The sequence below is a fragment of the Drosophila melanogaster genome, chromosome 2L (assembly GCF_000001215.4).
Source record: "Drosophila melanogaster chromosome 2L".
Lineage (NCBI taxonomy): Eukaryota > Metazoa > Arthropoda > Insecta > Diptera > Drosophilidae > Drosophila > Drosophila melanogaster.
In genome coordinates this window covers 7,324,870-7,352,706 of record NT_033779.5, presented here as the reverse complement: position 1 = coordinate 7,352,706, position 27,837 = coordinate 7,324,870, and the positions used below count along the sequence as shown (strand labels likewise).

At 40.2% G+C, this 27,837-nt stretch overlaps 1 protein-coding gene and 1 long non-coding RNA gene across 3 annotated transcripts, besides 1 other annotated feature; one reads left to right on the top strand and one right to left on the bottom strand.

Moving 5' to 3' along the window:
• Nucleotides 1–164: 164 nt before the first annotated feature.
• On the bottom strand, nt 165–18,993 carry Wnt6 (Wnt oncogene analog 6). 2 transcript variants are annotated; one of them, NM_135264.4, is made up of 4 exons: nt 17,602–18,993; nt 9,647–9,870; nt 1,010–1,524; nt 165–888 (listed from the first exon to the last, which is right to left on the bottom strand). In NM_135264.4, exons 1-4 carry the CDS (start codon nt 17,661–17,663, stop codon nt 427–429), a joined length of 1,263 nt encoding a protein of 420 aa, NP_609108.3. In that variant the 5' UTR covers nt 17,664–18,993; the 3' UTR covers nt 165–426. The 2 variants fall into 2 exon arrangements, with proteins under 2 accessions (NP_609108.3, NP_001260188.1); NM_001273259.1 differs by having other exon boundaries at nt 183–888.
• Nucleotides 2,269–9,326: a mobile genetic element.
• A 4,194-nt stretch (nt 18,994–23,187) lies between the features above and the next one.
• lncRNA:CR45304 (long non-coding RNA:CR45304) lies at nt 23,188–23,763 on the top strand. Its single transcript, NR_124132.1, has one exon. It is a non-coding gene; the product is annotated as a long non-coding RNA:CR45304 (long non-coding RNA).
• The last annotated feature ends 4,074 nt before the right edge of the window (nt 23,764–27,837 follow it).

The following is a 27,837-nucleotide window of genomic DNA, read 5'->3' as shown; positions in this document are numbered from 1 at the left end:
CAATCTGGTTACTTAAAATTCAATTTGTTTGCAATTAATTGGTTGACAAGCGGATGGAGTTGTAATCCAGAATGGGCTGAGATTTGTCCCCTATAAGTAACTACAGTATTTTTAAATATATTTTACTTGCCATTATCTTAAAATAAAAACTAGTAGTCTGGCTTAGGTTTTCTTTCATTTTTATTGCGACTATTTACAAGGCTTACATGAGCTGCATATGAATGATATAACGTAGGCATGTTTATGTGGTTTTTATTTCGTATTTACAACTAGCTAAAAGATTAGAGATACTCGTGTTTACTTGTTAGTTAATACTTAAAACGTTTTCTCTGTAAGTGTGTGTTTTCTATCACGCGAAATGGAAAGCTTTCAAAATTCTATTCCTGACTAAACCGAAGAAAGTAATACATATAATGAAGGACACTCTCAGAGGCAGGTGTTGACCGCCCGGTGTTCCAGGCACTTTTCGCAGGTCACCTCGCAGCACCACTTAAAGACGCACTTGCAGTTGGTTTGCTCCTCCACAATCCTGCGGGTGTGTCCTCGATTGCAGCACAAGCGATCGCATCGATCCGATCCGGAACTGGTCACATTGCACTCCCTGCCCTGAGTTCCGAGTGCTCCCGTCTTGGAGTTGGGTGTGCAAAAGTCGGGCGAATCGTCTGCGAAGACCAACTGGTACTTGTTCGCTGGCCTCGCGTGCGGACTCTCCGGCATGAAGCTGTTCCCGTCGTTGCGCAACGTCACCTTCCTAGCACTGTCATACCGGTCTCGCAGTCGTCCTGCCACTTCTCGGAACGGAGGCATCTTCAGCCAGCAGGTCTTCACCGTGCAGGAGCCGGAAAGCCCGTGACACTTGCACTCCAGCCGCATGGCATCGCGAATGGCCTGAAAAGATGCCAGAATTCAGGATGCATTTGTTACTTATAATAATTATAGAACTTATATTTAACTAAGATAATTTGCAATGGTGGCTAGCGTTAGTGGCTAATATTTTTGTATTACTTACCAATCGACCTGCGTTATTATTGTGGAACTTAACCAGCGTGCCCAGATCGCTACGCCTTTGCCTTTGCTTGGCGTCAAGGAAAACGCGCGAGTGACGAAGGCCAAAGTTAACGTTGTCACTGCATCCGCCCCACTCCCACTGCCCCTCGGGAAACTTAATGTTGTCCCAGAACTTGCGGCGCCCCCGCCTTCCGCCGGGCCTGCGATTTCGCCCGCCTCTATGCTCCACTGGAGCTATATCGGTCATGGTGCTGGCGTTGTTCATGCGACTCAGCCGCTGACTGGGATGTTGATCCTGCAGCGGCATTTGTTGTCGCAGCATCGCCGCCTGTTGCTGCCGCTCCAGTGCCGCCTCTGCGGTGGCCGCCGTCACCATCTGTGGCTGGCCGCCGTTTCTGCGCATATGCGCCTTGTCGCAGGAGCACTCCACCAGCTGGCCCATCGTGCAGGCCTTCGTCACGGCGTAGGTCACTCCCGCGGCTGTGATCGCGTTCACGAAACCCGTCTCTCGGGAATCTGGAAAATAGGAATTATAGGATACATAATGACCAATTTTTTTTTTTTTAACTTTCATTAACATTTTTATTTAACTTTACAAAGTTTTTGTTATAGAAATATAATATTTTCCTCAAAGAATGCCAGCCGCAAGCGTGCTCAATCAATCGTCAATCATTGGCGTTGTCAGCGCGTGTCGCCTGATTGATTTTAATTTGCCAGCCTGGGCGACAAAATGATTTATTGCTCGTTCGACTGGCGATCACCAATCAGCGATCGCTGCTCTATGCAAATTACAAATCGCATATCGCAAGTGGTGTTGGCAGTCACGTTTAATGAAAGCGAAATCGCAATCGAAATCCGAATCGCAATTGTAATCGCCGGGATTTTAATTTGCATACGCTTGTAATGCGCTCGAAGTTGAAGTGCTGGTTCTTTTTTGCACCGCGACAGGTGATATGTCTTGAGCCACCCTAAAATGGAGAGTTACAAGAGGGCCCAGTTCGCGAATATTTTATTTTTTTTCAGTTTCGCTGACAGGTTGACAGGGCGAGGCTTTAATCCGACCATCGGAGAATTTCGGTGGTTACGCCCGTGGAATTTATGGCACATACCCACCGTTTGGTATGTGTTTTGTTTGCGCATTGTTGTCATTAAGTGCGGCGATCGAGGATCAGAAGAGCGGTATCCATCCCATCCCATACAGTCCTCCTCCTCCTTTTCCTCGTCTTTTTTGCCGTGCAATAATTTATTAAAATTGACAGCTGTAAAATCCCAAATAAGAAGACTTTACTCGTTGAGTTTTTGTAAGAAACTGATTTTATTTGGAAATATCTTCGGTTTAAATAGGTGACATGAGAATCGCATCTTAAAGTAAATGGCCTACGCAGAGGCCTAAGTAAATAGTCCCCGCCTTATCGAGGTCCCACGCTCGGGCACATCTGCCTATCTTGAGCGGCGAGGACCTTATCTGTGGTCTCCCACTAAGGGACTATTTTAGGAGGCGGGGAACGATCTCAAGTGACTGACTCATGTAGTGTGCACTTAAATTACATGTTTTTGAGCAATGCACCCATGTCGCCTTAGATAACAAAATCCTAAATATAATTTATCGCTCTCGATTCATTTACATAAGATATGAACGGAGCCCAAAATTGTAAGTCTTTAAATATATTCGTGTTCATGTGTGAACATTCTGCCAAAGGGCCAGCAAGCTGAGATGTACATTAGTATATTAGTTGCATTTATAACAGTAGTGGACTGTATTTATTTGATATATGTTCATTTATTTTGCAACTAAGATTTCAATGGGCCTAGTTTTTCTGGCTTTTAATTTTATTGGATTACAATTATGGTTTATATTATTTTTAATTCAACAATTTGTACTCAATTAACTTATTTTAAACATTTTGCTTTTTCTATGTAGAAGTACATTTTCTATTAAACAACGATATAGTGGACTGTATATTTTTATTGTTTATTTACTATTGATATTTATAGTACTGGCAACGGACCTGCAAAGGTTATTGCTTGCATTCTTTGTTGCACAGCACATTTCCGTATGAAATATATTATTAATACTATCATTAGTATTAAAGCAATAATTAATCCAGCATGTCCGGAAATATGATGGAAATGTAAATCTTTCAATTTTTGATGGTTCTCTTTCATAAATTTAATTTCATTATTCAATCGTTCAAATTCCTCAGTATGATTTAATATTGATAGTTTCAGCGGATCCCAAATAATCTTCGGCGCTTCACTAACTTCTCCTATATAAGGTGTTGATAATAATTCTTCACTTTCGGACTGAATGTTATGGTGGGCAACTAAAATTTTATCGTCGGTTCTTGCCGTACAATATGGCGCAATGCTTAAAACTCCTTGCTGAGGCAAGTCAAACAATTCAATTTGAGAGCCAGTACATTGCAGACGGACTTTTGAATTCGCAGGAACCTTTATGCACCTTTTCCACCTTTCCTAAAGGCCATCTTGCAGGATGACAATTCTCATCCTTTAATAAAACTATTTGCCCTTCTTCTATATTAGGAATTTCCTTTTTCCATTTATTCCTTTGCTGGAGCGTATGCAAATATTCACTTTTCCACTTAACCCAGAAATCTTTCTTCATTTTTTGGATAAGTCTCCACCTATCCAAATTTCCGATTTTTTCATCTTCCATTGGTTCGACTATTTCTAAAGGTGGTCTTCCAATTAAAAAATGACCTGGTGTTAAAACTTCTTGTTGGTCCTTCTCACTAACTATAGTGTATAATGGCCTTGAATTTAAGCATGCTTCTATTTGACATAAAAGAGTTGACATTTCTTCGTAAGTCAAAATAGTGTCGCCGATTATACGCTTTAAATGGTATTTCATTGACTTAACTCCAGCTTCCCAAATACCTCCGAAGTGAGGTCCTGCCGGGGGAATAAAATGCCAATCAATCCTGTCCTTTTCAAGCTGCGCTGCAATCGTTATATTTTCTTGTATTGCATTAAATAACTCTTGATCTAATTTTCTTGCAGCTCCTACAAAATTTGTTCCGTTGTCTGAATAGATATTGGAACATTTTCCCCGTCTAGCAATAAATCTTCTGAGTGCTGCTAAAAATGCGTCTGAAGTTAGATCGCTTACCATTTCTAAGTGTATGGCTTTGGTGGCCATGCAAACGAATACAGCAACGTATCCTTTAAATGTTTTTTGGCCACGATTTTTTGAACATTTAACATAATAAGGACCTGCGTAATCTATTCCAGTATTAAGAAACGGGAATGTCATCGTCACTCTATATTTTGGCAAGTTACCCATTATTTGCTGAGCTGTATTTTGTTTATACCTTGCACACGTTACACATTCTCTTAAATACTTTTTCAACGAATTTTTCAACCCGAAAATCCAATACTTTCTTTGGATATAGTTTCGCATTAGGTTTATCCCTCCATGCAATGTTTCCTTATGAGCATTTTTTATTAATAAGCTTGTTAGGTGGCATTTTTCTAAAATGATTGGATGTTTAACATTAAATTCTGCATTGGAATTTTGCAATCTTCCTCCAACTCTTAGAACCCCATCCTTGTCCAAAAATGGATTCAATGACAATATTTTATTATTTGTCTTGATTTCCTTTTTGATTTTAAGGCACTTTATCTCTTGCCTAAACTGGTATTCTTGTTGTTTCTTAATAACAACTGTTTCCGCTATTCTTATCTCCTTTACTGAAATAATTGATGAATAGGCTTTATTTCTTGTAATGACTGAAGAACTGTTTGAATTAATCCACCTTGGGATTCGAATATTCTCTAACAATAATAAATTTTCTTTATATTTTTCCCAATAATTTTTATCTTCTATGGATAATTCCTGATCCCATTCACTTTTATTTATCCAAAGTTTTTGAATAAAAAGTTTTCCTGAAACCGTGACTGGTGCCAACCATCCTAATGGATCAAATATTTTTGCTAGCGTTGATAACACAACGCGCTTATTTATATTTTTTGATTCATCATTACAATTTACGCTGAACTTAAATAAATCCTTTTGAGGTTCCCATTTTAGTCCTAAAGTTTTAACACATTCATTTTCGATAATATTGAGAACCTTATTGTCCCCTGTGTCCTCCACAGTGGTTAATATTTTGGAATTGTTGGAAATCCATTTCCTTAAGTTGAATCCAACTTTCTGCAATTCATGGGGAATTAATGTTATTAATTTATTAGCTTCTTCTACCGAATCAGCTCCAGTCATTAGGTCATCCATATAGAAATCATTCCTAATTATTGCACTAATAACTTGGTTTTTACATTTATCTGCAATATCTACCAGAACCCTGGTAGCCAAATATGGTGCAGATGCAGTTCCGTAAGTGACTGTGGTTAATTTATATGTTTTAATTTTTTCTTTTGGAGAATTTCTCCATAAAATATATTGATATTTTTGATCATTATTATCTATTTTAATTTGTCGGTACATCTTTTCAATGTCTGCCGAAACAACAAATTCCCATTTTCTCCATTTAATAATAATGTCAAAAATATCTTTTTGAACTCGTGGCCCAACCCACATTATGTCGTTCAAACTTTTGTTATTCGTAGTTTTTGCTGAAGCATCAAAAACTACTCTCAATTTGGTCGTAAGGCTTGAATCTCTAATCACTGCCTGGTGCGGTAAAAAATATTTGCCTTCATCACTCACTTCAATCATGTGTCCTAAATCCATGTATTCATTCATGAATTTAGTGTAGTCAACCTTAAGTTTTTCATTTCTTTTTAGTTTTTTCTCCAGATTCATGTAACGAGCTATCGCTTGTTTCTTTGAATCTCCTAAGGTGACATCCTCCTTGAATGGAATTGACACAATGTATCGCCCATCTGAATCTTTTTTTGTCGTTTTGATAAATTTATTTTCACAGATTTCAGACTCGATATCATCTTTTTCTTCTTCTTCCACTTCCCAGTAGCGATCTAACTCTTTTATTTCTATTGTTGTGGCTACAATGGTTTCTTTTCCTTTGGATTTTTTACATCCAGAAACTATCCACCCGAAATCAGTTTTTTGCCCAAGGAGACCGTCTATTTTTATAACTCCATTTTGCAGAATGTGAGTATATACGTCTGCTCCAATGATTAAATCAATGCGACCCGGTTTATTAAAATCGGGGTCGGCTAATTTAAAGTTCTTCCATTTTTTCTGATCAACATTAATCGTGTTGACTGGAAGTGCCTTCATAAGTTTTGGGAGAATAATTGCTTCAATTTCTAAATTTTTCGGAGAATTTCTTATCGAAATAACCGCTTTGTGCTTGGAGATGCACGTTCCTGTGGAAGATACTCCACTTATTTCAGTATGAGACCGAAATTTTTTCAATTTTAGAATCTGTGCAGACTCTTCTGAAATAATTGTGCTTTGAGAGCCACTATCAATCAATGCTCTTAATTGTTCAAAGCCTCCATACCTCGACTTTACTTGAATCAAGGCCGTGGCCAACAAGGCTTGACCTGTTGTTCTACACGTATTCACTTTTTCTGGATTATGACCTGCAAGGTGAAGTAACGTGTGGTGAGGTTTACGACAAGTCGAACAAAGCTGCTCGCTTATACATTTTTTACCAAACGGATGCCTCAGACATCTTAGGCAAATCCCATTTTTTCTTACCCAGTCAGACCGTTCTGCTGGATTCATTATTTTAAATTTATGGCATTGAATTAAATAATGCCCTGGTAGTTTGCAATATGCACAATTGTCACTATAATTTTTATTCTTGTTATTATTAATCATTTTCTTTACAGGTTTTACTTCCTGTGAGAATGATGATATAGAATTGAGCCTTTGCTCTAAAAAGTCCATGACATCAGAAAGTGCCTGTATTTCTTTTGTCTTTTTAACATGGCTTTCATATAAATTGAGTGATTCTTTATTGAATTTCCGAAGAATTATGTGAGCGAAAATTGCATCCACATCTTCTGGTAATTGTGCCTTTAATTTTATAATATAAATTGACTCGTTAATCGTGTCAATAAATGTCTTTATTTGCTTATTGGATTCTAAATTTAAATTTGGTATATCCATAAGCCTATTCATATGATCTGAGAATATGTTTCTTTTATTCTCATATCGCTTGGTCAAAAACTCCCAAGTGGCTTCATAATTTTCTCCAGAGCCGAGCAGTAAATGAGTAACCACATTTCTGGCTTCTCCTTTTAATGCTGACTTTAGATAATTAAATTTGAGAGAAGGACTGAGATCCTCTCTCACATGTATGAGCTCTGTAAAGAGTTCATTAAAAAGATCCCATTCTTTGGAATCACCAAAGAAGGTGGGAATCTGTATTTTAGGCAGGGTTGGTAACTCCTCCGCCTTAACAACCGTCGACATTTCAGCTTTATTTATTGTGCCACTGAGTCGACTATTAATGGCTGTAAGAATATTTTGTTTGTCAAATTCAAGTTCGCTAATTTCTTCTTCGAATAGCGAACTCTCAAAATGACTATTCACCTGTTCAATCAGGTTATCTATTTTATGCCATAAAAATTCAATTTTATTTTTCCTTATTTTAAGGAAATCTGGACTACTGTCTATTAGTTTAGACGTATCTTCTAGATATACTCGAAATTGGCCAACATTATTACGAAATGCCTGCTCTACTTTTAAAGCGTTGTTTTGTGCTATACCCTCTTTTTCAGGGTGACCACGCATTTCAAGGTTTAATGTAGGGGGAGGGTTTGATTTAGGGACAGTGTTTGATTTAGGGAAAGTGTTTTCTACCGACTCGCCCTTAATTTTTTCATTTTTATTTTTAATTTTTTCTAACACCATCATTATTAAATCATACTGCTTCGCGTTAAAATATTCATGATCGACAACGCCGATCTTTAACAAATTGCTATGATTAGCAATGAAACATTTTTGAAGCTCATTTAATTTTAGAATTTCTACATCTGTTAATGTTGGTTTTACTTCCAACTTTCTAATTTCCAAAATAATTTCGGACTGCTTCTTAAGGAATTGAATAGTCTTTTCTGACATCATTTTGAAAATTTTTTGTAATTTCTTAATATATATAGTACGTGTATATGTATTTTATATGTATTTATATATATATGTGTGTTTGGATAAACAGAAAATTCTTGTTTTGACTTAGCTGATGTCGTTGTTGTTGCTGCTGCTGTTGCTGCTGTTGTTGCTGCTGTTGCTACTGCTGTTGCTGCTTCTGCTGCTGCTGTTGTTGCTGCTTCTGCTGCTGGTAGAGGCTCCTTTGAATTTGACTTCCTTCTCTTCTTTAAGGCTCCGTCGATGTTTAAAGATGATTTTTTTTTTTTTTTTTTTTTTTTTTTTTTTTTTTTTTTTTGGCACGTTTTATTATTTTTGTAGTCCAGTCAGATTTTTTGTTTTTTAGCCATTTATTTCGGCATTTATGCTCTTTTGGCATATACACTGCACTCTATTTATGAGCTGATTTAATGCTATTAGAGCATTTATAAGGCACTGTTTTCAGGCACTTTTTATTTAATTTATGCTCTTATGGCATATACACTGCACTCTATTTATGAGCTGATTTAATGCTATTAGAGCATTTATAAGGCACTTTTGTTATGCACTTTTTAATTTCACAATTGCTGATGTATGGCCTCAAGCACGCCTTACCACAATTTATAATGGTACACAAAGCAACCTTTAGCTATAGACTATAAGGTGCTTGTTTAAAACATAAAAGATTCTTTTGTATCTTTTGCTTTTTATATTTATACTCTGTTCCTTACCTTTGGTAGGGGGAAACAAGAGTCACTTATTTTTGCTACCTTTAGCTGTAAGATGCTTAAAGGAGCTGGCCTTTCTCTGAGTTCCTTACCTTTGGTAGGGGGAAACTGCAGAGTCGATTAAAGGCTCGATTGACCAAATGTAAAATCCCAAATAAGAAGACTTTACTCGTTGAGTTTTTGTAAGAAACTGATTTTATTTGGAAATATCTTCGGTTTAAATAGGTGACATGAGAATCGCATCTTAAAGTAAATGGCCTACGCAGAGGCCTAAGTAAATAGTCCCCGCCTTATCGAGGTCCCACGCTCGGGCACATCTGCCTATCTTGAGCGGCGAGGACCTTATCTGTGGTCTCCCACTAAGGGACTATTTTAGGAGGCGGGGAACGATCTCAAGTGACTGACTCATGTAGTGTGCACTTAAATTACATGTTTTTGAGCAATGCACCCATGTCGCCTTAGATAACAAAATCCTAAATATAATTTATCGCTCTCGATTCATTTACATAAGATATGAACGGAGCCCAAAATTGTAAGTCTTTAAATATATTCGTGTTCATGTGTGAACAACAGCTTTGTAGGCTCATTTCAGGCGCTATTCATCAGCGCGGGTCGCTGCATTTTTATTATGCAACTTGATGGATGGTGCGGTCTGCAAGGCCTTGTCCATGACAACCCGAAAAAAAGTACAATAAAATCAAAGTCGGGGCGTGCAACGATGAGTTGTAATTAGGCAGCTAACCGGCGATGGCAACTCCACCTGGTTTCCCCACTGGGGTTGACTCACCGCGAGTGTTGACAGCCCATTGCCCGTTGGTACTGCATAATAAACTATAATATATCCCCCCTGCACCGAAACTAGTTTCCTTTGACTGTGAAAAGTACTTACCGCGCATTAAGATTTTCCTCATGCTCTTGCGCAGAACAGTGCAGTTCCACCGGCGGTTGCGGAATTGAAACTCGCATTCGCGGAAGCCCAGGTTGATGCCATTGATGATGATCTCTTTGAGCAGGGCCGAATCGTGCCGACAGATTTCGGCCAACTTGCCGCGCAGACGACGTGTCTTTTTGCACATTAGATTTGGATCGAGAAGGATGTTGGTGCCCTCCGCCCTGAAAATAGAGGAATCATAGGTTTGAATTTCAAAATACAAGGAAACATAAACATAAATAAATAATAGTAATAATTAGGTTAAATTGATACTGATGATGTTGGTCATTTTGTCACAATTTCATTCTAATTTCAAAGTCTTCTGCTCTGACTAATCCCTTTCAGAGACCTATTTCACGAAGTTCCCACCTATGGCGCACCCAAATTCGATTATCTATGACCAACTTTTTGTTTTCCCTGAAGGGTTTGCCCCGAAGCACTTTTATCAGACCAAGCACTTTGTCATCGATGAATAATCTGCACGTAGCTCACATTTTGAAGTTCGCTGAGGCTTGGCAGTGATTTCTTGTATTTTTAGACTGACTCAGTTGAGAATTCCCCTCAATTTGATGGCTCTGCAAATGGCAATCGCGATTTGCTGGAAGCAATAGATGATGGACAAATCAATCAATCGATGCTTGATGGCTGAGCAAAACTAGCAGCAGCAGGCCCACTAAAGCGCTTTATTTACCCGGTAATCTCAAACCGAGACGAGCATAAACCATCTGAAACACTTGCCACACAAATGGAAATCGGCGCAAAGTTCAGGAACAGGCAAAGTAAATTTCACGCGAATGTGCAATGTGAAAAAAGCGAAGAGCCGAGCGATTGAGCTATTAAAAAGTCATAAATCTGAAATGGAAAAACATAAATCAGCGCCAAAAGGCGAGCACTAGTGCCCGCAGAAACAATTTCCAGTGGCCGCTTCTAAATGCTGACACATAGCCGAGAAGTTGATCTCGAAATGAATATATATACCTAACTATAGGTATATACACACGGCTATATATCGATGTGTGCTCACTGCACCCACATTGTTGGGTAATTATTAATTTTCCACCTAAATTAAATTTTAACGCCGCAGAACCAGCCGGCAAATGGCATTCAAAATGAAAACGAAAATTGCATCTATTGGAAAACTTTGCTAAATATTGGTGGGAGCAAGTATGTGTGAACGTTTTATTGATTGACTTCTGCCTACGCATCGGCTTTATGATAATAAACATTCGATGAGGACCTCTTTATCGTCGCCATTACGTATACGCAGCATTTGACGGGGGGAAAAAATACGTAGAAAAAGCGCGCTAAAATTGAGTTCATCTTTTGGAAGTATGTGTTGTTTTCCCTCTTCTGCAGTTGTGGCATTCTGAGCAAATAAGCGCAGACAAATTTCGGCTAAGCAGTACAAATAAATAAATAAATCTATTTTTAATGAACTTGTGTGCGGCATGGTTAACGCATTGGATGGCGCCAGACTCATAAGTGTAGTGGCTTAGCCGACAAATACGCCAATTACCGGATGATATGTGGATCTGATTTGTTGTCTCAGATATATATTACCAGTTTTACTATACTTTTGCGAAACGTGGCAGTGCTTTAAAGCATTTTCCGGGTGGTATTGTGTAGCATCAAATCGGAAATTTCGTTCAAATAATTGCAAATAAAAAAGCAAAGCATTATTTTGTGTTTTTATCATAATAATTTTGTATAAAATAATTTGCTGTTTTCAATGATTCTTAACAAATTCCAAATTACAGAAAAATTCCGTACATTCTCGCATATCAGATAACCCAGTTCTGGTGCCCCCAATTTTCTCGGAGCAAGTAGATAATCCACTTGAACCGCTTCAGATTCCCATTATCGATGCCCACCTGGGTTGCTTTTGCCACCTGGCTGTTGCAGTGCAGCTCCCTGTGGCAATGCCACAAAAAGTGAACACACACTTCCCAAACACTCGACGAGATTATGACAACTTAATAGCTACAAAATGAAAAAAATCCGAATAACAAATAGAGCAGACACACGCACGCACAAGTACTTAACGAAAATATTAACTCCAAAGGCAACAAAAACAATCACAGCCGCCTCTCGACCGCCAAAAACAAACTTCAAATGATAGACGCGCTGGTAAACAAAGTAGAAACAATTGAAGTTCAAATCACAATGATCATCTTCATCTTCGATCGAGATGTTGCTGTTGGGAATCTAGATGTTGCTGCTGTTACTCTAAATGTTGCTGCTTTGATGATGATGACGTCTTGGCTGCGTTGCGTTGATGACTGGAGAGATCTAAAGAACTCAAACACCTTTCAACCACACAAGTTGCCACCACCACCGAACACAAATAGCAACTCGAAACATAGCAACTCAACATAAAAAAAAGGAGATTTTTGTTAAGCGGAAAATAGCCGCACAGAGAGTGGAGCAACCGATCGTTCGACACTTTTTGGTTTTTGAAGTTGAACTGAAGTTTACTTGCCAGCAAAGTCGGCAGCGAAGTTGTCGGCGAACATGAAAAGGAGCCAGCACAACTTCAGGTCTCTCAGGTCCCTCCACCGATCCGATCCGATCCCTCTGCCCATTTCCATTCCCATTCCCATCCATCCCATTCCCCATAAGATACCATACCATACACCACACCATACCATCGCATCCAGTAAAGCAACACTTGGAAACGTATCTTTATTTTGCGCCCAGTATCTGTGTGTGTTTGTTTGCCTGGTATGAGTGTCGTTATAGGCCTCAATGGACTTTCAGTGATTCCTTTCCCTCTCTTTTCTTTTGTATCTGCCTTTCTCTCTCCTTGCCTGCATTTGGTATTGATCAAAGTGCCCGGTTTGGTTTGGTACTCCCAAACAGACAAGTGGTTGAAATTTCCCATACTAACCCATACCCCGTGCACTTGCAGTTACTATCAAGGAGGGGACAAAAGATGTCCCACTATTCGGGACTGTCCTGGAATGCAGAAATTTCAATTTAAGCATATCAATACTTTGATATAACTTCTTTCAGGATATTTTAAAGTACAGCATGTTTTACTTTAGTTCGCTTTTAATGCACACTTTCCTCCATTGGGAACTTATCCGGAATAAACTCGACTTCCCTGAAGTTCTTATTTCTTGCTGTCTTATTATCTCTATGTAAATAAGTAGAATTGTTTGATTGACTCATTTTCGTGAGTCAGGTTGCAGCCATCCCCGACTCTCCCCCCTTTCCCCGCGGGTCAGTGCAAACAAATCAACGACTTAAACCACTTGTCAACATGCGAGTGGCAAAGTATTTAAACAAAGCGTTGACAAGTGAATGAATGGCCATTGGATTGGTTGCCTGGCCGGGGCTCTCTGGATTTTTTATTTTCTGGCCTGCTAACTTTTCTGACTGCTCTTGCTGACTGCCTGTGAGCTGGTCCGTTGGATTTTCGCCTTGGCCAAGTGAAGTGCTGTTGTGGCTGGTCAGTTTCATTTACGCGCTCAAATATTTGCCTACAGAATGCCTCAGCGCAAGTGCTGATCTCTTGTGCATACGAATTTCGAGGGAGAAGCGTTTGATGTGGGCGGCAGCATTGACAATCGATTAGGTATCCCCGGAGCCACAGCTACTGGCAAAAAAGTCGAGAAAATAAATAAGAAACACCGAAAAGGTGTTGACATGTCTGCGAGTTGGCAACCGAACTGATCCGATGGGTGCGGCATCGTGTGTGGGCGCCGCATGCTGCTTTTTGGCACCTTTTTTTTTGGGAGGAGTAAGGGTATGGATACAATGATGTTTGTCATTTGACAATTAGCATATTAACATGTTTACTGAGCTCTGGCAGCCTCGCCTTGGCACCCGACATATCCTCTAATTCGTTCTAAGAGATTAACATCTCATTTATCACTGATTTACATATGAATTTCGTCCCGAGCTTGAGGGAATAAAACCATTATAATGCCACATTGCTATTATTTCTATTTTTATTCAAGCACTAAGTTTACCCTTATATATTCTAAACATATTTTAAGTTAGTGCTCATATCTGTTAAGCTAGCCTTTCTTACTGTTTCCCAGACATGTCCATGTCCAATTGGCGCAGCAAAAACGCTGGCTAATAATTCAGGCATATTTACTATGAGTGTCTTCTGCGATGCCAGGCAATGTCATTCCTTTAACAAGACTCCTTCGTTGGTTCCAGTGGGCAGGGCACGACTTCAACTTTAGCCCTAAGTGCCTTAACCTGGCTTAACTCTCTGGGCCAACAAAGGCGACATCAATCTCTGGGCTTGGTGACTTTGAGGTGCGCAAATTGCGACAACGTTTAACTTAATTACGGCTCAAATAGGCGTAGCTGGGCCTAGGGAACGATCATCGGCGCACGGACATGGTCATGTTCATGTCAAGGATGTCTAAACTGTGCTTAATCACGATGATTGAGGCTGTGGGAAAGAGGAATTGGGCACCGGCCATTGGACAAGGATTCCTTGGAGCTTAGGATGCCAGCGCCATTAGAGATCAAAAAGTATTTTGTTATGATGTGGAAATTGCAAGGTAAATAGAATACTTAATGTGCAGTATGGTCCTTTTATAATGTAATAAAATTCTGACAAAACACAAATTTTTATATATTTTTTGTATGTATTAATCAGCTTCCGTACTTTCTTAAGCCGCTGGTCCCAGGGCATCATCACACCTTCGAGATGACGAGGAGCACATATTCTTGGGCCACTTGGCGCAGAATGCTTGACAGACATCATGGCCAAGCCCTCTACCTGGTTATGGGCCACACCGTCCTCCAACTTGACCCATGTCTGTCCGCGTTCTTTGGTTCGTCATCCAATTTAATTATGATGCATCTGGCAGACAATCCGAAGACAGACACATTCGTCAATGTAACAAGGGGAAAGCGACAAATTAACAAAATAAACAAATGGCATGACTCTTGACTAAGAGATTTGCAGCGATCTAGTGTACGGTAACTAGCTACTTTTGGGACTTAAGGTTGGGGAAAGAAACTTGAACGTGAAACTTTCTCTAGAGACACGGACGGGCACAGGTATTCTCGTTAATGTCGAGCGAATTGTGTCAGAGACGCTTTTTTGCTGCTCATAATCAACTCATCTGCATTGGATTTTGGCAATTGGCCGACTTTTGTCTGCTCGTTAGTTGAACATAATTATTGTGTTGTTTTTGCTTTTTTGTTGGGGGTGCTTGTTGCTGCTGGCTCATGAAGTGTGCCAAATTCGCGGCAGCGTTAATCTCGTGGTGCACGGGGCGTATGAGCAATGTTGTTGATGCAACCACCGACTGTGGAGCCAGCACAGCTTGAGACTAAGTGGCCACTGGGCCACTGGCCACCCACCACCCCCTGTTTGCCTTAACCCATTAATGCCGCGCCTGGCATTAATTACCATTTCACATGCTGAGAGAGCCAAAAAAAAACAAAAAAAAATAGAAGAAAAATCACCAGATGAGGGGCACTGACTGAACGGATTTTCGATGAATGAAAATTTGTGCTGTAAATTGAATGAAAAGCAGGAAGTCGCCGGCAAATGTCAAATGATTTTCCAACGGATATGAGCTCATTTAGGGTTTCTGGGTGAAAAATCAAACTTCAGCAGATCTCGCCAATTTGCGAGATCTTCATCATCGTCTCGCGCGCTGTTTTTAATTAAATTCCAGACACATCAGCGCTAAATTTCTGCCCGATCAACGGCAATTTGATGTAAGTTTCTCTGTAATTGGCTGCCCCTCGGCTGCCTGGAATTTCCATTCATTTAACGCAACATCTACCCACAATACGAGTACGATCCACATTCGTCTCTGCCCATCTCTGGCCCATCGATTATGATCTCAATCGCTCACACAACGACCGTTTGATTTAGTGCACTTCGCCTGCGAATTTCGCGAAATGCACACAAACAAAATGAGATACGATTTTGTGGGGCTGTAAACCCCCCAAATCGACTCATTTTCGCTATTTCCGGACCCATTGCAAAATGCAAATTGCGCAGATCCGCACTTGATCGGTTATTGTAAATCTATCGATCGGTTTTGTGCGCTTAAGTAGCTGATGGACTTGAGGGATTTTATTAATATTGTATTATTTTCTGGGGATATGGCAAGAGTGGAGTTTTATTAGCTACATTTGCTTTATAGTTTGCTTTTGATCTTTTTGATAGTGTTGGGCTTATGTTTTTTAGATGCATTCAACAGTAAATAGCCGTTTTTTCTGGAGCCAAAAATATAATTGGCTAAACTAGAACTATTTTGGTTTTTAATATAGAACCTTGTAGCTTTGTTCCCGCTTTCTAATTGGGTACTAACCATTTTAGTTGCATCGCTGGCTGCCCCACCGCCCTTGAGTGCCACAGATGAAGCATAGAAAGTGGCACAGAAAAAGGATTAATTTTTGTTCTCTGTGCAACTTTTGGGTGGTGCCGACATCACATGGACGCACACTCATACTCACAACTCGTTCAACGTTCGACATCAAAAGGCGGCGAAAAGAACTGACAGCGCTGAACTTGAGCTTTAATTATTTAATTAATTTATGGTGAAAAAGGGGCAATTGCATTGGATGCAGCATGGAAACACCCAAACGCTTTTCACCCCGCCTCCCTTCAATTTCGCAGGTGTCCACCTTCGTTTGCTGACGCGCCCAGTTGCACAGAACTCAAATTAAAAGAAATGAGAATAAAAAGTACATATATAAATATATGTATATAGTAGATATAGCCACGTAATCGTCATGCAGTCTACGCCACGCGACGCCCACGCCGCCCCCTTTTGGCCACCCTGCATCCCTGCCAAATTGAAGCTTTCGACGCCGTTGACAGCCGCTATATTTCTACCTTTTGGCAAATATACATATATACATAAAGTATAGGAGGAGACCTCTTGGGACAAATTCATTGATGCCACTTTGCTGGCAAATATTTTGGCAAAGTGCATAACTTGTGTGTTAGAAGGAAGCCCCTGCCGGCCCGTCACCATTTTTCTTTCTATTTGATGTCTGTCCTCCGCGGTTTGTTTATTTATTTATTCATCTCGTTGGACGCCTTTTCGCCTGTAATTTCGCGCATAAATTGCTCCAAGTGTCATTTGGCTTTTTGGCTTCATCCGCCTCTACACGTTTGCTATTTATTTTGGCCACAAAAACTAAGAGGGAGAGTAGAAAAGTTGCCATGTAATTAAATCTAAATCAAACGTCACATTTTGAAGGTCCGCCGAGTCGGTCGCCACGCTCGATTGGCTCTGATTTGGACTTGCATTTGCATTTCGAACGCATTTATTTTGGGGCATGCACTTTTTTATTTTCTGTCTCCGCAACCGGAAGCGGTTACGCCAATCTCTATCTCGTAAACTGATGCGATTTGACGTGAACACAGATGCTCTGTGGCCAAAAGGCCTTCGAGAGGGTGGTAATGGGTTTTTTGGCATTGAAACAGAACATAAATTGCATGTTGAGCGACCACCAACGGGCCAAATCGGAGCGACTTTGTTAGCCTAAGACTAAACTATTGTAGATGATTCAATGAAGAGACTTTCTAAAGAATATTTGGGTGGCATTTAGTACAAGCACATGACATCATAATTATATCTTTCAAGCAGCAAGCAATACTTTGTTTTACATGAATGCATAACAAATTAAGTACTTCATATTTAATGATAAAAATCGAAGTAATGAAAAAAGGAATGAATAAAATAATAATATTGGTTGTACTATTCTTAATTGCTAATGTTTATAATTTACTTTTAATTATTCAAGAAATTTCAAACTTATTATGTTTAGAGCAACTTAATTTATTTAACAGTCTATAAAAAGCGTGAGTGGAAATAATACAAATACATTAAACAATTACATTATTTCCCCACTAATCACTTGTACAGACTTTTAAGTATCTCAGAACGGATAATAGGTATTTAAATGCCACTTACCAGCCGAATCCAGTCATTGGCATTGCGAATATTAAAATTGCAATTACCATGAGCAAACGCATATCGATTGAAGCCGCCAAATGCAGCGGCAACAAACCAAATTTTGGCCCGTTGAGCTGTTTTAATTTACTTTGTTTAGTGAGTGAGTGCTATTGTATATGTATACATATATGTATATATATAATGTTTTTGCTGTATTTTTTTTGGCAGGTAGTAAAACTTAACGCCGTTTTTATTGCGGCCACGATGAGTACACGAGATGCTTATTTGAATACCGTTGACGTGTGCGAATTAATCAAGCGGCTCGAGCTGAGTGGATATTTTTATGTGTGTACTTCATCAGGGGGAAGTTGGCGGTCGGTGGCGGAATCCCGGGCGACATGATCACCGATCTGATCCGAGGTGATCTGGCGGATCTGGCGGATCTGGCTGATCTTTCCCGATCTTTCACTTTTTTGTTTTCGCTGCTGTCTGCGACAGGGGCTGCGTACGCACACGGAGAAAGCTGCCGGCGTACTGAGCCAAAAGGCCAAAAGGAATATTGGCAAGGAGTTGTCGGCCGGGTTTCGCGATCCAGCGAACGAAACAAACAAAAAGTCCCAGGCCAAAAAGTTGAACAGCGAATCAAAAGCCTGGCCAAGGGTGGAGTCCAACTGGGGAATTGTGTTTTTTATTTTTAGTTTTTTTTTGTTTTTTTTTTTTTTTGGCCCCGCGATATGGGGATTTGCTATATGGCGGGATGCAGGACGACCAGGGAGTAGCGTAAAAAATGAAATTAAACGCGCGCTTTAATCAGAATCCCAGGCCGAAGACCCAAGTCGCGCGACTCTGCTTTTGTCCGCACTTTTTATTTTGGTTTTTATATTCGCTATACTCGCTGCCTTTTGGCTGAATCTTTTCCTTTTTGCTGCTCAGTTATGTTTTCGTTAATTTCGATCTCCGCAGAAGTTGTGGCGCATCCTTTGCGCCCGTTTTTCCCATGTTCCCAACATCACAAGACGCACACATTCGAGGCGAGTCGAGTCGAGGAGAATTCTTCTCGCGTTCGGAACACTCGCGCTGACCGTTCATATGGATCTGATCTGGCGGATCGCTAGCCGATCATTTCGAGAACGTAAACGCGTAACAACCGTGGGATTTTCCACCTCCTCCGTTGCTCGCGAAAAACTCACTCGCGAATTGTTACGAATACCGATCGGGCCCGGACTCTTTGACTGATTCTGCGGATCGGTTGCGGATCGGATCGGATCGTATCCAAACGGAACGGATCGGATCGGATCGTATGGTATGGGATCGGATGGGATCGGATCGGAGAGATCTTGCGACCCCACAAAAAATATAAGTCACTCTATGAATGGACGGCGGTTGTCGGTCGGTTGTCGGATCGTTTCTGATTGTGATACGTCGCCGTCGAAAAGTCTCTTCCCACTTCAGCTGCTCTGCTGACGCTCTGTTTGGAAGCGTGAAAATTTATTTCACTCATGCGCCATCCGAGCGCTCAAAATCTGTGGCGTTCTGTTCTGTACCCCCAAATCACAGTGGGCTGTATTGGCCATTTTCGGCTCAAAAGTCGAAAAAGTTTGCGAGATAGCAATAGCATAGTACTCATTATGTATACGACCCTTTTTAAGAATGGAAACTATGTTAAATACTTTATATAAATGATCAATATTCAAAGTACTCTCCGCATATAGCATTTCTTAAAAGGTACATTTTTATGAAGCCTCATTAATTTAATTTCAAGTGCTTTGAAACACAATGAATAAATTCTACGAATATTCCACAAAACAAAAATTTTGTCAAATCAAATGGCAAGCATTCATTAAGTGTATTGTTTAAGCTTAATAAAAAACAAAGCAGATCCAGCCCACTGTGCAACGTCGCCAGCGCAGTTGACGTCTCAGTTGGCTGCGACGCCACCGCCCGTAGTTTTTGTGTTGATTTTTGAGATATTTTCTAATGTATCTGTAGATTGTGTTGGATGTGCTTTATTTTTTGACGGGGCATTCGGCTTCTACACAGTGCTTGCCATTTGTAATCAAACTAAGTGAAAGTGGGGTTATAAAAATAAGACAATTGCACGTACCGGTATTTATTTATCTTAAGGGTGCAGATTTAAAAACCAAAGAACTTAAAGTTAGTTTACATTACCCACCTTATTTGGCAATATTTGGCTTCTTGAGTTGTAAAAATTCCACTAAGAATATTACAATATTATATTGCGGTTGCCCACTCTATTGAAACCTGCTTTTCCTACTCACTGTAGGCTCTTTGACTCTGTTACGGTCACCGACTCAGCCCGACATCTTTCCTCTTGATTTCCGTTTCTGTGACACTGCTCTGCTATCCAGTCCGCACCTCTGAACCCTCCTCCTCCGGGAACTCATCCCCCTTGAATGGCTCCTCCACCCGCGCTCTGTTTTGGCCGCCGCGAATTGTTTACACGCGACAAACTTGTCATCTTTTTTTTCGTGTACATCTCGGATGATAAAAAAGGTTAGCGACTTGGTCTTTGGCATGCTCTCCGGTTGTTGGGCTAGGCCACGAGCTCAGGTAACAACAAACAAAGTATAAAAAGAAGAAACAATATCAACTGGTGGTCAAAAAAAAAAAAAAAGAGTGGTGGAACACACATAGGAATGAGCATCAAACCAAGTCGCATGATCATAAAAATTGTGCCACTTTTGAACTCCATCACTATCCTAGTCACTCGGAAATCTCGCGTCCAAGCCACTGAGTTTGCATAAGCTCCATCTCCACGTCCATCCCCAGACACGTTTGCTTCGTATCTGGGCGGCTAATCATTTTCAAATACCATAAAAAACACATCTCACAGAGCTCAGCTGATGGCCAAGAAGCTAAGAGCCATCTAAAACAGAAACGGGAGCAGCCACCAAAAGCCACATCAGTCAACAGTCGGCACAAATCTCCTCTATATGGCCACCTAATCTCGTGCTTCTGATTTAAGAGGCTGCTTGCTAATTATGCTGTCTAACTGATTAATTTATATTAATTTTTTATTATTTTTAAAATAATTGCTTATACAAAAGTGACTCACATTTGTTTCTTCTAGGTCAAAACGACCACGTATTATTAAAGAGGAAGTTTCGGCTCATACTAGTTTAACTGACTCTCAAAGTACTCGTTATCTGTACGTTTAACAAAGTAATTTGTTTATTTTGTTATAAAATGTATGTAAGAAGATTTATATGCATAACTTCCATAACTGTTCAATCCACCCTGTCCTAGTCTTCAGCTTCCAGCTTGATGATCTCGATTATTCTGGACAGCTTTCATAGCTCGGTAGCTCTGCTCAAATATGGGCTAATCGCCATTGGTATTATTGATGTAGCTGCCCCTCACGATGATGCTACAGCTGCTTGGCGCTTTTCTGTTTGTTTATGTATCTCAAACTTATTTTTCTTTGCGCATCCCCAGATTTCGGCAGCTTTTTGTGATTGTTCCTTAATTGTTGAGGGGGAGCTTTGCGGTTATGGTTTATGATACCACCACGTTGTAGTATCGAGCAGGAACCGAGGAAAGTGGATGTAGGTGAGCAGTGGCGGGTTGTCAGTCTAAAGTTCACAAGTTGTCAAAATGTTTGCGCAAAAGTCTCAGACCCGTAGCATTTAGTGGCCCGTACTTATCTGACTTTGTTAACACATTACCAGCACTGACGTTCAACTCGAAATGTGTTTTTTCCCAGTTTGACGGGCTGATTCAACAAATAAACAAAAGGTGAAAACCTCACGGAGAGAAATTATAGCCGAACTTTATTTAAGTGTGTTGCTAATTACTTCAAGCTTTTAAATGTGAAGTTTAGTGTGCATATATCCGAATTAAAGATGAATGATGAATGGTTTTTAGATTTGAAATCAGAATAGTTGGATTTTCTCCATTTTTCCCTGTGCACACTTAGGGAATAATATGTCTGACGAAGCTGCATAAAAGTAGCCTTTCTTAATAAAATGCGTAACGAAAGGGAAAGTCAGACATACTTCTACCACTATGACTAATGGGTGCCAAACGGATGTGAAGTCCTATAAACAAATCCAAACCACAGAGACAAAGGCTTTCCGAGGGATCAGCTCCCCTGGACAACTGCATTTGGCTTCGATCACCACTCAGAATCAACTGTCAAATCGGTGATATACACCTGATCTGATCCGATCTGATGATCTGGCTGGAAAATCAAAGAGTGGGCGGAAAAGACGGTGGGCGGAGGGCGCTTGGCCATTGAATTCTCTCGCACTATCAATGGGGATCATAAAAACTTTATGGCCCCCCGGCAAAAAGAAGCTGCCTCAGCAGCAGCCACAATTCTTTTAAGTGCCCTCCGGCGTAATTACTCTCGAGCCCAAAGTCAGCTGAAAAATATGCCACAACAGATCTACAAACATCACTTTGTATATATAGCTCAACCCGATAACCAAACATTTTCGTGGGGGAGGGCGCTACACGGATTGTTTGGTATTGTTCGACCGAATGACCGATTCGGGGAATCAGTTCTCTCTAAAACGGCTTTAAAGAGTCCGAAGCGAAGAACAACAAACAAAAACGTCGTGTTATGAGCTATTAACGTAATTGGAAAATGGCATTGGGGGAATTAGAGCGCTCTTTGATGCACTACAATGAAAACTCGGGCTACTGAAGACGAGGGTAAATAAACAGAGAACAGAACGAAAAAGGAATTTAATGGGTGGACTTCTAATAAAGCTAAGGGAAGTCAGCTTAATAATAATTGAAAGGTATTCTATGGTTTGATGTAAAATGATAATATTATATATTAATATCAGTAGCTTGAAAATATGAATTTAGCTTGCCAACTAGTTTTTTGACATTCTAGTATTAAGACCAAACCCCTTTAACAATTGGAATATAAATTTACAATTATGCTTAAGAATGTTAATTATGTCGGGAGACGTGATAAACCAAAAATTATTAAAAAAAAAAGCTCAATCTGAACACTCTCTTCCTTTCTCCGTTCTCGTTTTCCTCTCGAACTGGCTCATTTGAGGTATCTGTGTCTGAGTTTTTCGGCTTGTAATTAAAAACGCATAAAATCGGAACAACAAAGTAGCCCCACAACAACAGCAATAACGAGAAACAAACAGAGAAAAATGTTAATACTCTGCCTCGAATTCATTTTTACGCAATGTTCTCTTCATAATTCAATTGTTTTTATTATGTGCGCCGACACACGGCGATCATAAAATTTTATTAATTTAATTGGATTTTTTTCTTGCTTTAGTTTTCGGTTTTAGTCGTAATTAACGTAGAAAGTGCTGAGTGCGCGGCCACAGGAAATGATTCTTCCCCGTTCAACAACTGAACAAAAACCGCGAAATGTATAAAAGCCAAAAAACAAAAGCGACAGCAACAGATTTAGTTTATAAATTATTTTCAGCTTTTATTATTATTTATTTACCATTTTTACCACCCATTGTTGCTTAAACAATTAAAAATCCACACACAAAGCCACGAAAAGAGCCAGAAAAATAATATATTTCGAGTCAACTGCTTGGATTTTTACGAGCGATTCAGTTGATTTACTAGCCAGCCCCCGAAGAAGTATCCGAGTATCTGAGTATCTGTGTATCTGGCCATTCGAGTATCTGTGTGGGACAGGCGTGTTGAAACGGACAGTCAGCATCAGCGGCGGCCGAGTACTAAAAGAGATTTATGCCCATTTTGTCAGCTGTTCACTCACTGCAGACATTCCGCCACTCGGTTCTCAAGTTCAGACTCTATGAAAATGGATTTCAACATGATTTTTACTGGCCGACATAAATTAAGCCACTATCGCCCCACCAATTCCACCATTTCCATTTCCATTCCCGGTCACCTACCGAAAAATAAGTGCCAAAGCTTAATTAAGCCACAACCCAGCGTTCATGCGGCTCATCATAAATTGGCCTTAGTGTTGAGCTGATGCCGAGCGGTCCGATCAAAAACAAAGAGCAGCCTTGCCGCAGGACCACCAGGGATCTCCGATGCGCTTGTATAATGGCCAAAACGGGTTTTTTTTTTGGCCCGGACTGCTGCGTTCGCTGCGGATTAAGCGATTAAACAAATTAAAACAAATTACGTTTTTGCACCCACCACAGCGACGATGATCATAAAATTAATAAAAATTTACCTGTCACGGAAAGCGGCCAACTTAAAAATGTCCCAGTTGGTGTTGAAAATTCAAGGTATTTTTGGATATTTCCAATCTTTTTGTGTCATTTATAATTATTGCTTAAATATCACACTTTTAAGCACTTGAAAAAATAGTGGCATTATTAAAAGTATGTATAGTTTGTAACTAATGTTGAGAAATAAACATTTAATTAAATTTTTTTGTATTACAGGGTGTGTGATTTGGTCTATTTCCCGATCTTTCTATTCGACGCCAATTGGTGTAGCTCGGTTTGTGTTTCGGCAGCCCATTAATTTCCTTGGTCTCGACCAGATATTCAGATATCCAGAGCTCTTCCTGTCCGACACGCCAACAAGTTATGATCGACAAAATGGGCAATTATAATTATTGTTAACGATTTGTTTAGGTAGCATTAGTTTGGCTGTTTAGTTAGTTTGGTTAGGCCAATGCCGAAATTTATTTTAATATTTATGCACCGAAGTTCATTAAAATGCAAATTTATTGGCGCTCGTGGTCTCAGCCTTGTTGCACGGCCAATTGGCCAATTGGATTTCAATTGAACGAAAAAAAAGAGGTGTGGAAAAAACCCCTAGCTATTGTATAGCAATTTTTTCCGCTTCGTAATTATTAACAAATTTACTGTATGTATCTATCTGCATATAATTGAACGCATTTGTATGTTTTCGCTGATATTGCGTATGCGCCATGTGAGTTAATGGCGGACGCGTATTTAGCTATATAAGTGAATTACATCCACTACATATACTCTCATATTGCTCATACGCAGTGTTAAACGAGTGTAGTGAGATTCCGTGATTCACTCACACTAATGAGGGTTCCCAAGAAAAATGTTGTTTCCAGGAGAAAGTCAGGGTTAACAGAAGGTTTATTTTTATGATTTGCTGGAATTTATTGTTTTGGTAATTTTTTTCTTGGGTTCTTCTTGATAACGAAGATTCTTTTCTTTTCATTATTTCTTGCTAACTTGACTTGTGAAATATTTTCGCTGCACACTTTCGTACTAATTGCGATTGTCAGATCTTTTGTTTAGTATTCATACAACTTATAAGACTGTGATATTTGTAAAGCATTTGATTTTTGAAAAGACATTTATAAACGACGTATAGTTAGTTGTTTGTAAAAGCAATCAATTTAGTAAATCCTAAACGAAGCTGACTTTACTATCCTAAAAACTCTCAACTGCGGGATCACATTTCATATGTCAACCCTTCGTTTACTATGTTTTAGAGATTTGGTTACATCGGTAATTACTCAACAATTTTTAACCTGATTAAGCAGAAGCAGCAGAAAGTGCTTCACATGGGCAACAGGCACTGCCTTGGGGCAGCGACATCAACTTGTCGTCGTTGTTTTTGTTTTTCCTTTTGTTGTTATTTTAATTTTTTATATTTTGTTTTTGTTGGCTGTCAATGGCACTCAGTGCTGAATGCAGGGCATGTGCTGCATGCATTTAACTTTAACATGACAAACCGCAAACTCATAATACACAACATCGGCGACAACAGGTTTCCACAACCACAAGATAAAAGGGGGTTCAAGTACCTCCGACTCCAACTCCATCTCCAGCTCCAACTCCTCCACTCAACTGGACTGCATCTAGATGGTGAAAGAGATGGAGCAAAGAGAAAAAACTGTCCCAACTGTCTGAGCGGGCGATTCATAATATCATATTTCACTTCCTTCAGGATATCATAAAACTTGGTGCATTGCGTTGTGGCTCGCTGTGTTGTCAACATTTATTGAAAAGTCGTGCCGATTTTATAGCCATTTTCACTGTACACCGCACACTGGACACAGGAATATCCCAATCTCGCAATTCCAATCCCAATCCCAAAACCCAAACCAAACCCCATCCCAGACCACGCCGAGACCCGAGCAGTAACCCATCCCATCCCAATGCTGCGAAATGGCGCTCCATCGCACTGACTTAGTTTATTTTGCAGCTATTTATCTCGCTTAGTTGGTACTTTTGGCGTAGATTAAGTGCACTAAATACCAAAAGCCCGGCTAGAAGAGCCAGAAACGATTTGACTCCCGCCGATCGCCAGACGCAAAGACGGAAAAACCGAAACGCAGACGGAGTTGCAGACAAACGGCTGGACAGCGGCGAACAAGGAGTCCCAGTTCGGGGTGAACTGTGGCATAAAGTTGCATTCGCTTATTTATGAGTTAATATACATGAATTATGACATCAAAGGCCCCACAGTCAGGCCCAGTTGCTCTCTAGCCCGGCTGAAATCGAAAACGAAATGGAAATGAAAATGGACGCCGCCTCATAGGCAATGATCGTACACCCAGAGAAATTGCAGACCATCTAACGTCCTTTCAAAATAACAAAATGTGTAAAAAAATGTTTGCCCAAAATAAAACTGTTTTACTATGAGTACTTAACTAAATGTTATTGATGAAGTTCAACTTTATTTTGTCGAGTGCACCGATCTTCCCAGGCAAAAGGTTCGCTGGGAGAAAAAACGATTGTTTTGACACGCGGCGTTTTGTCTAACGGAGGCGGCTTAATTGAGTTTCATTTGATTCACCGATTCGAGTTTCGGGATTCAATCGCTGGGGCATCGGGGCAAATTAAGAGACCACACGCAAGGTGTGCTCCGGAAACAAAATATCCATGCTCGAGCGCTCGGCAAATTGAAGGTTGTGTGAGAAATTGTTTCACATACAGCGGTCCGAAAACAGATAAAAGATACGAAATAAAATGGAATATTTTATGACTAAACGTCAGCCAGCAGAGAGCCCAGCAACAATAGCAGAAAGCCAGGCAATGCCAACAACAAACTATTACCAAAAAATAAATAAAACAGAAGATATATATATATATATATATATATTTGTTCGAGCTTCTGTTGCGGCTTTGCGGTCTGAGTTCGCTTCATCGTTTGTCGGTCTTTTGCCTTTTTTGGCAACGCTGCTCCGCAACTCCGTAGCTCCCCGGATCGCCAGATGCCCAGATCACCGGATCCCCAGAACCCCCGATCCTCAGTTTGAGTCCAACTTCATCGCACGGTGCGTGTGGCATGTTGCCATTTGAGTTTTACATGTGTTTGCGGCCTTTTTGAATGCCGCTTTGGAAGCGTGTGCTACCAGCTCCGTATTACCTGAAATAAGTATCCCCAATCTGGGCGATCCCCCGCCCCCAGAGCGCCAATTAGTTACAGCTGTGAGTTGTGGATTCATGGGGCTCGGCAAGTTCTCCCAGCGGAAGGAAGTATTAGTCAGACTCGACTCTGAGAAATTCAAGGGCACGTGGAGCAACTATAAAATGAATTTCGTGAATTCCTGAAACTGAATCGGAGTGAGTCAGCTACTGATTCTGTGAAGCATCAGATGAAAAATCATTGAAAAGATAGGAGAATCGATCTTAATGGAAGAACATATGTATTGATAAGATCAGAAATACCATGGACATGAAAAGATACATGACATGAGACTAGTTGGAATAAGTACATGCCATTCTTATTCGATTTTGTCGAAATATAATAAAACAAAAGGTTTTATATCTAACCTACATCTTTTGAGATTGGGAATCGTTAAAAACCTCCCATAGCTCCTGTCGCAATGCCTTCCTATCCGATCGCCATGCCCAATGCATTTGTCAGTGCGAATTTGGAGTGATGGGTGCAATATTGAGAGCAGTGCTGACCGCAAGATGTCAACGTTAGGACAAAGTGCAATGCGAGGTTTCTGTGGTGCGCCCAAACCAGATTGGGTTACAATAATTTCCCCATAAAAATGTCGAAAAATGCGCGCGCCGGAACCCTTTTTTATTATCATTTTTTCGGACAAAGATTAGATCTGCCATGCGCAAAAATATTATGATGCGGACTAACCGCAAACAAAACAAAAATAAAAGCGCAGACAAAAAGCTGAAATCAAAGCAATTTGAGGGCTGGCCGAATGGAAAGGAAGGCACCACTGAATGCCACAATGAGTGCCTGGCTGAATATGGATGGATGGCTACCAATCTGGCTGCTGAATCATAGAAACATAAGCGCGATCATAAGCGATCTTCCGCAGATAACCCATCAAAGTTCCCAAAAATAGCATGACAACAAAATGAA

Excerpts from the sequence above, each read along its gene's own strand:
- Wnt6 (NM_135264.4), bottom strand. The coding sequence starts at position 17,663 with ATGCGTTTGCTCATGGTAATTGCAATTTTAATATTCGCAATGCCAATG. Across the intron at positions 9,871-17,601 it reads CCAATGACTGGATTCGGCTG|GGCGGAGGGCACCAACATCC; the intron begins GTAAGTGGCATT and ends CTCTATTTTCAG. Across the intron at positions 889-1,009 it reads ATAATAACGCAGGTCGATTG|GCCATTCGCGATGCCATGCG; the intron begins GTAAGTAATACA and ends GCATCTTTTCAG.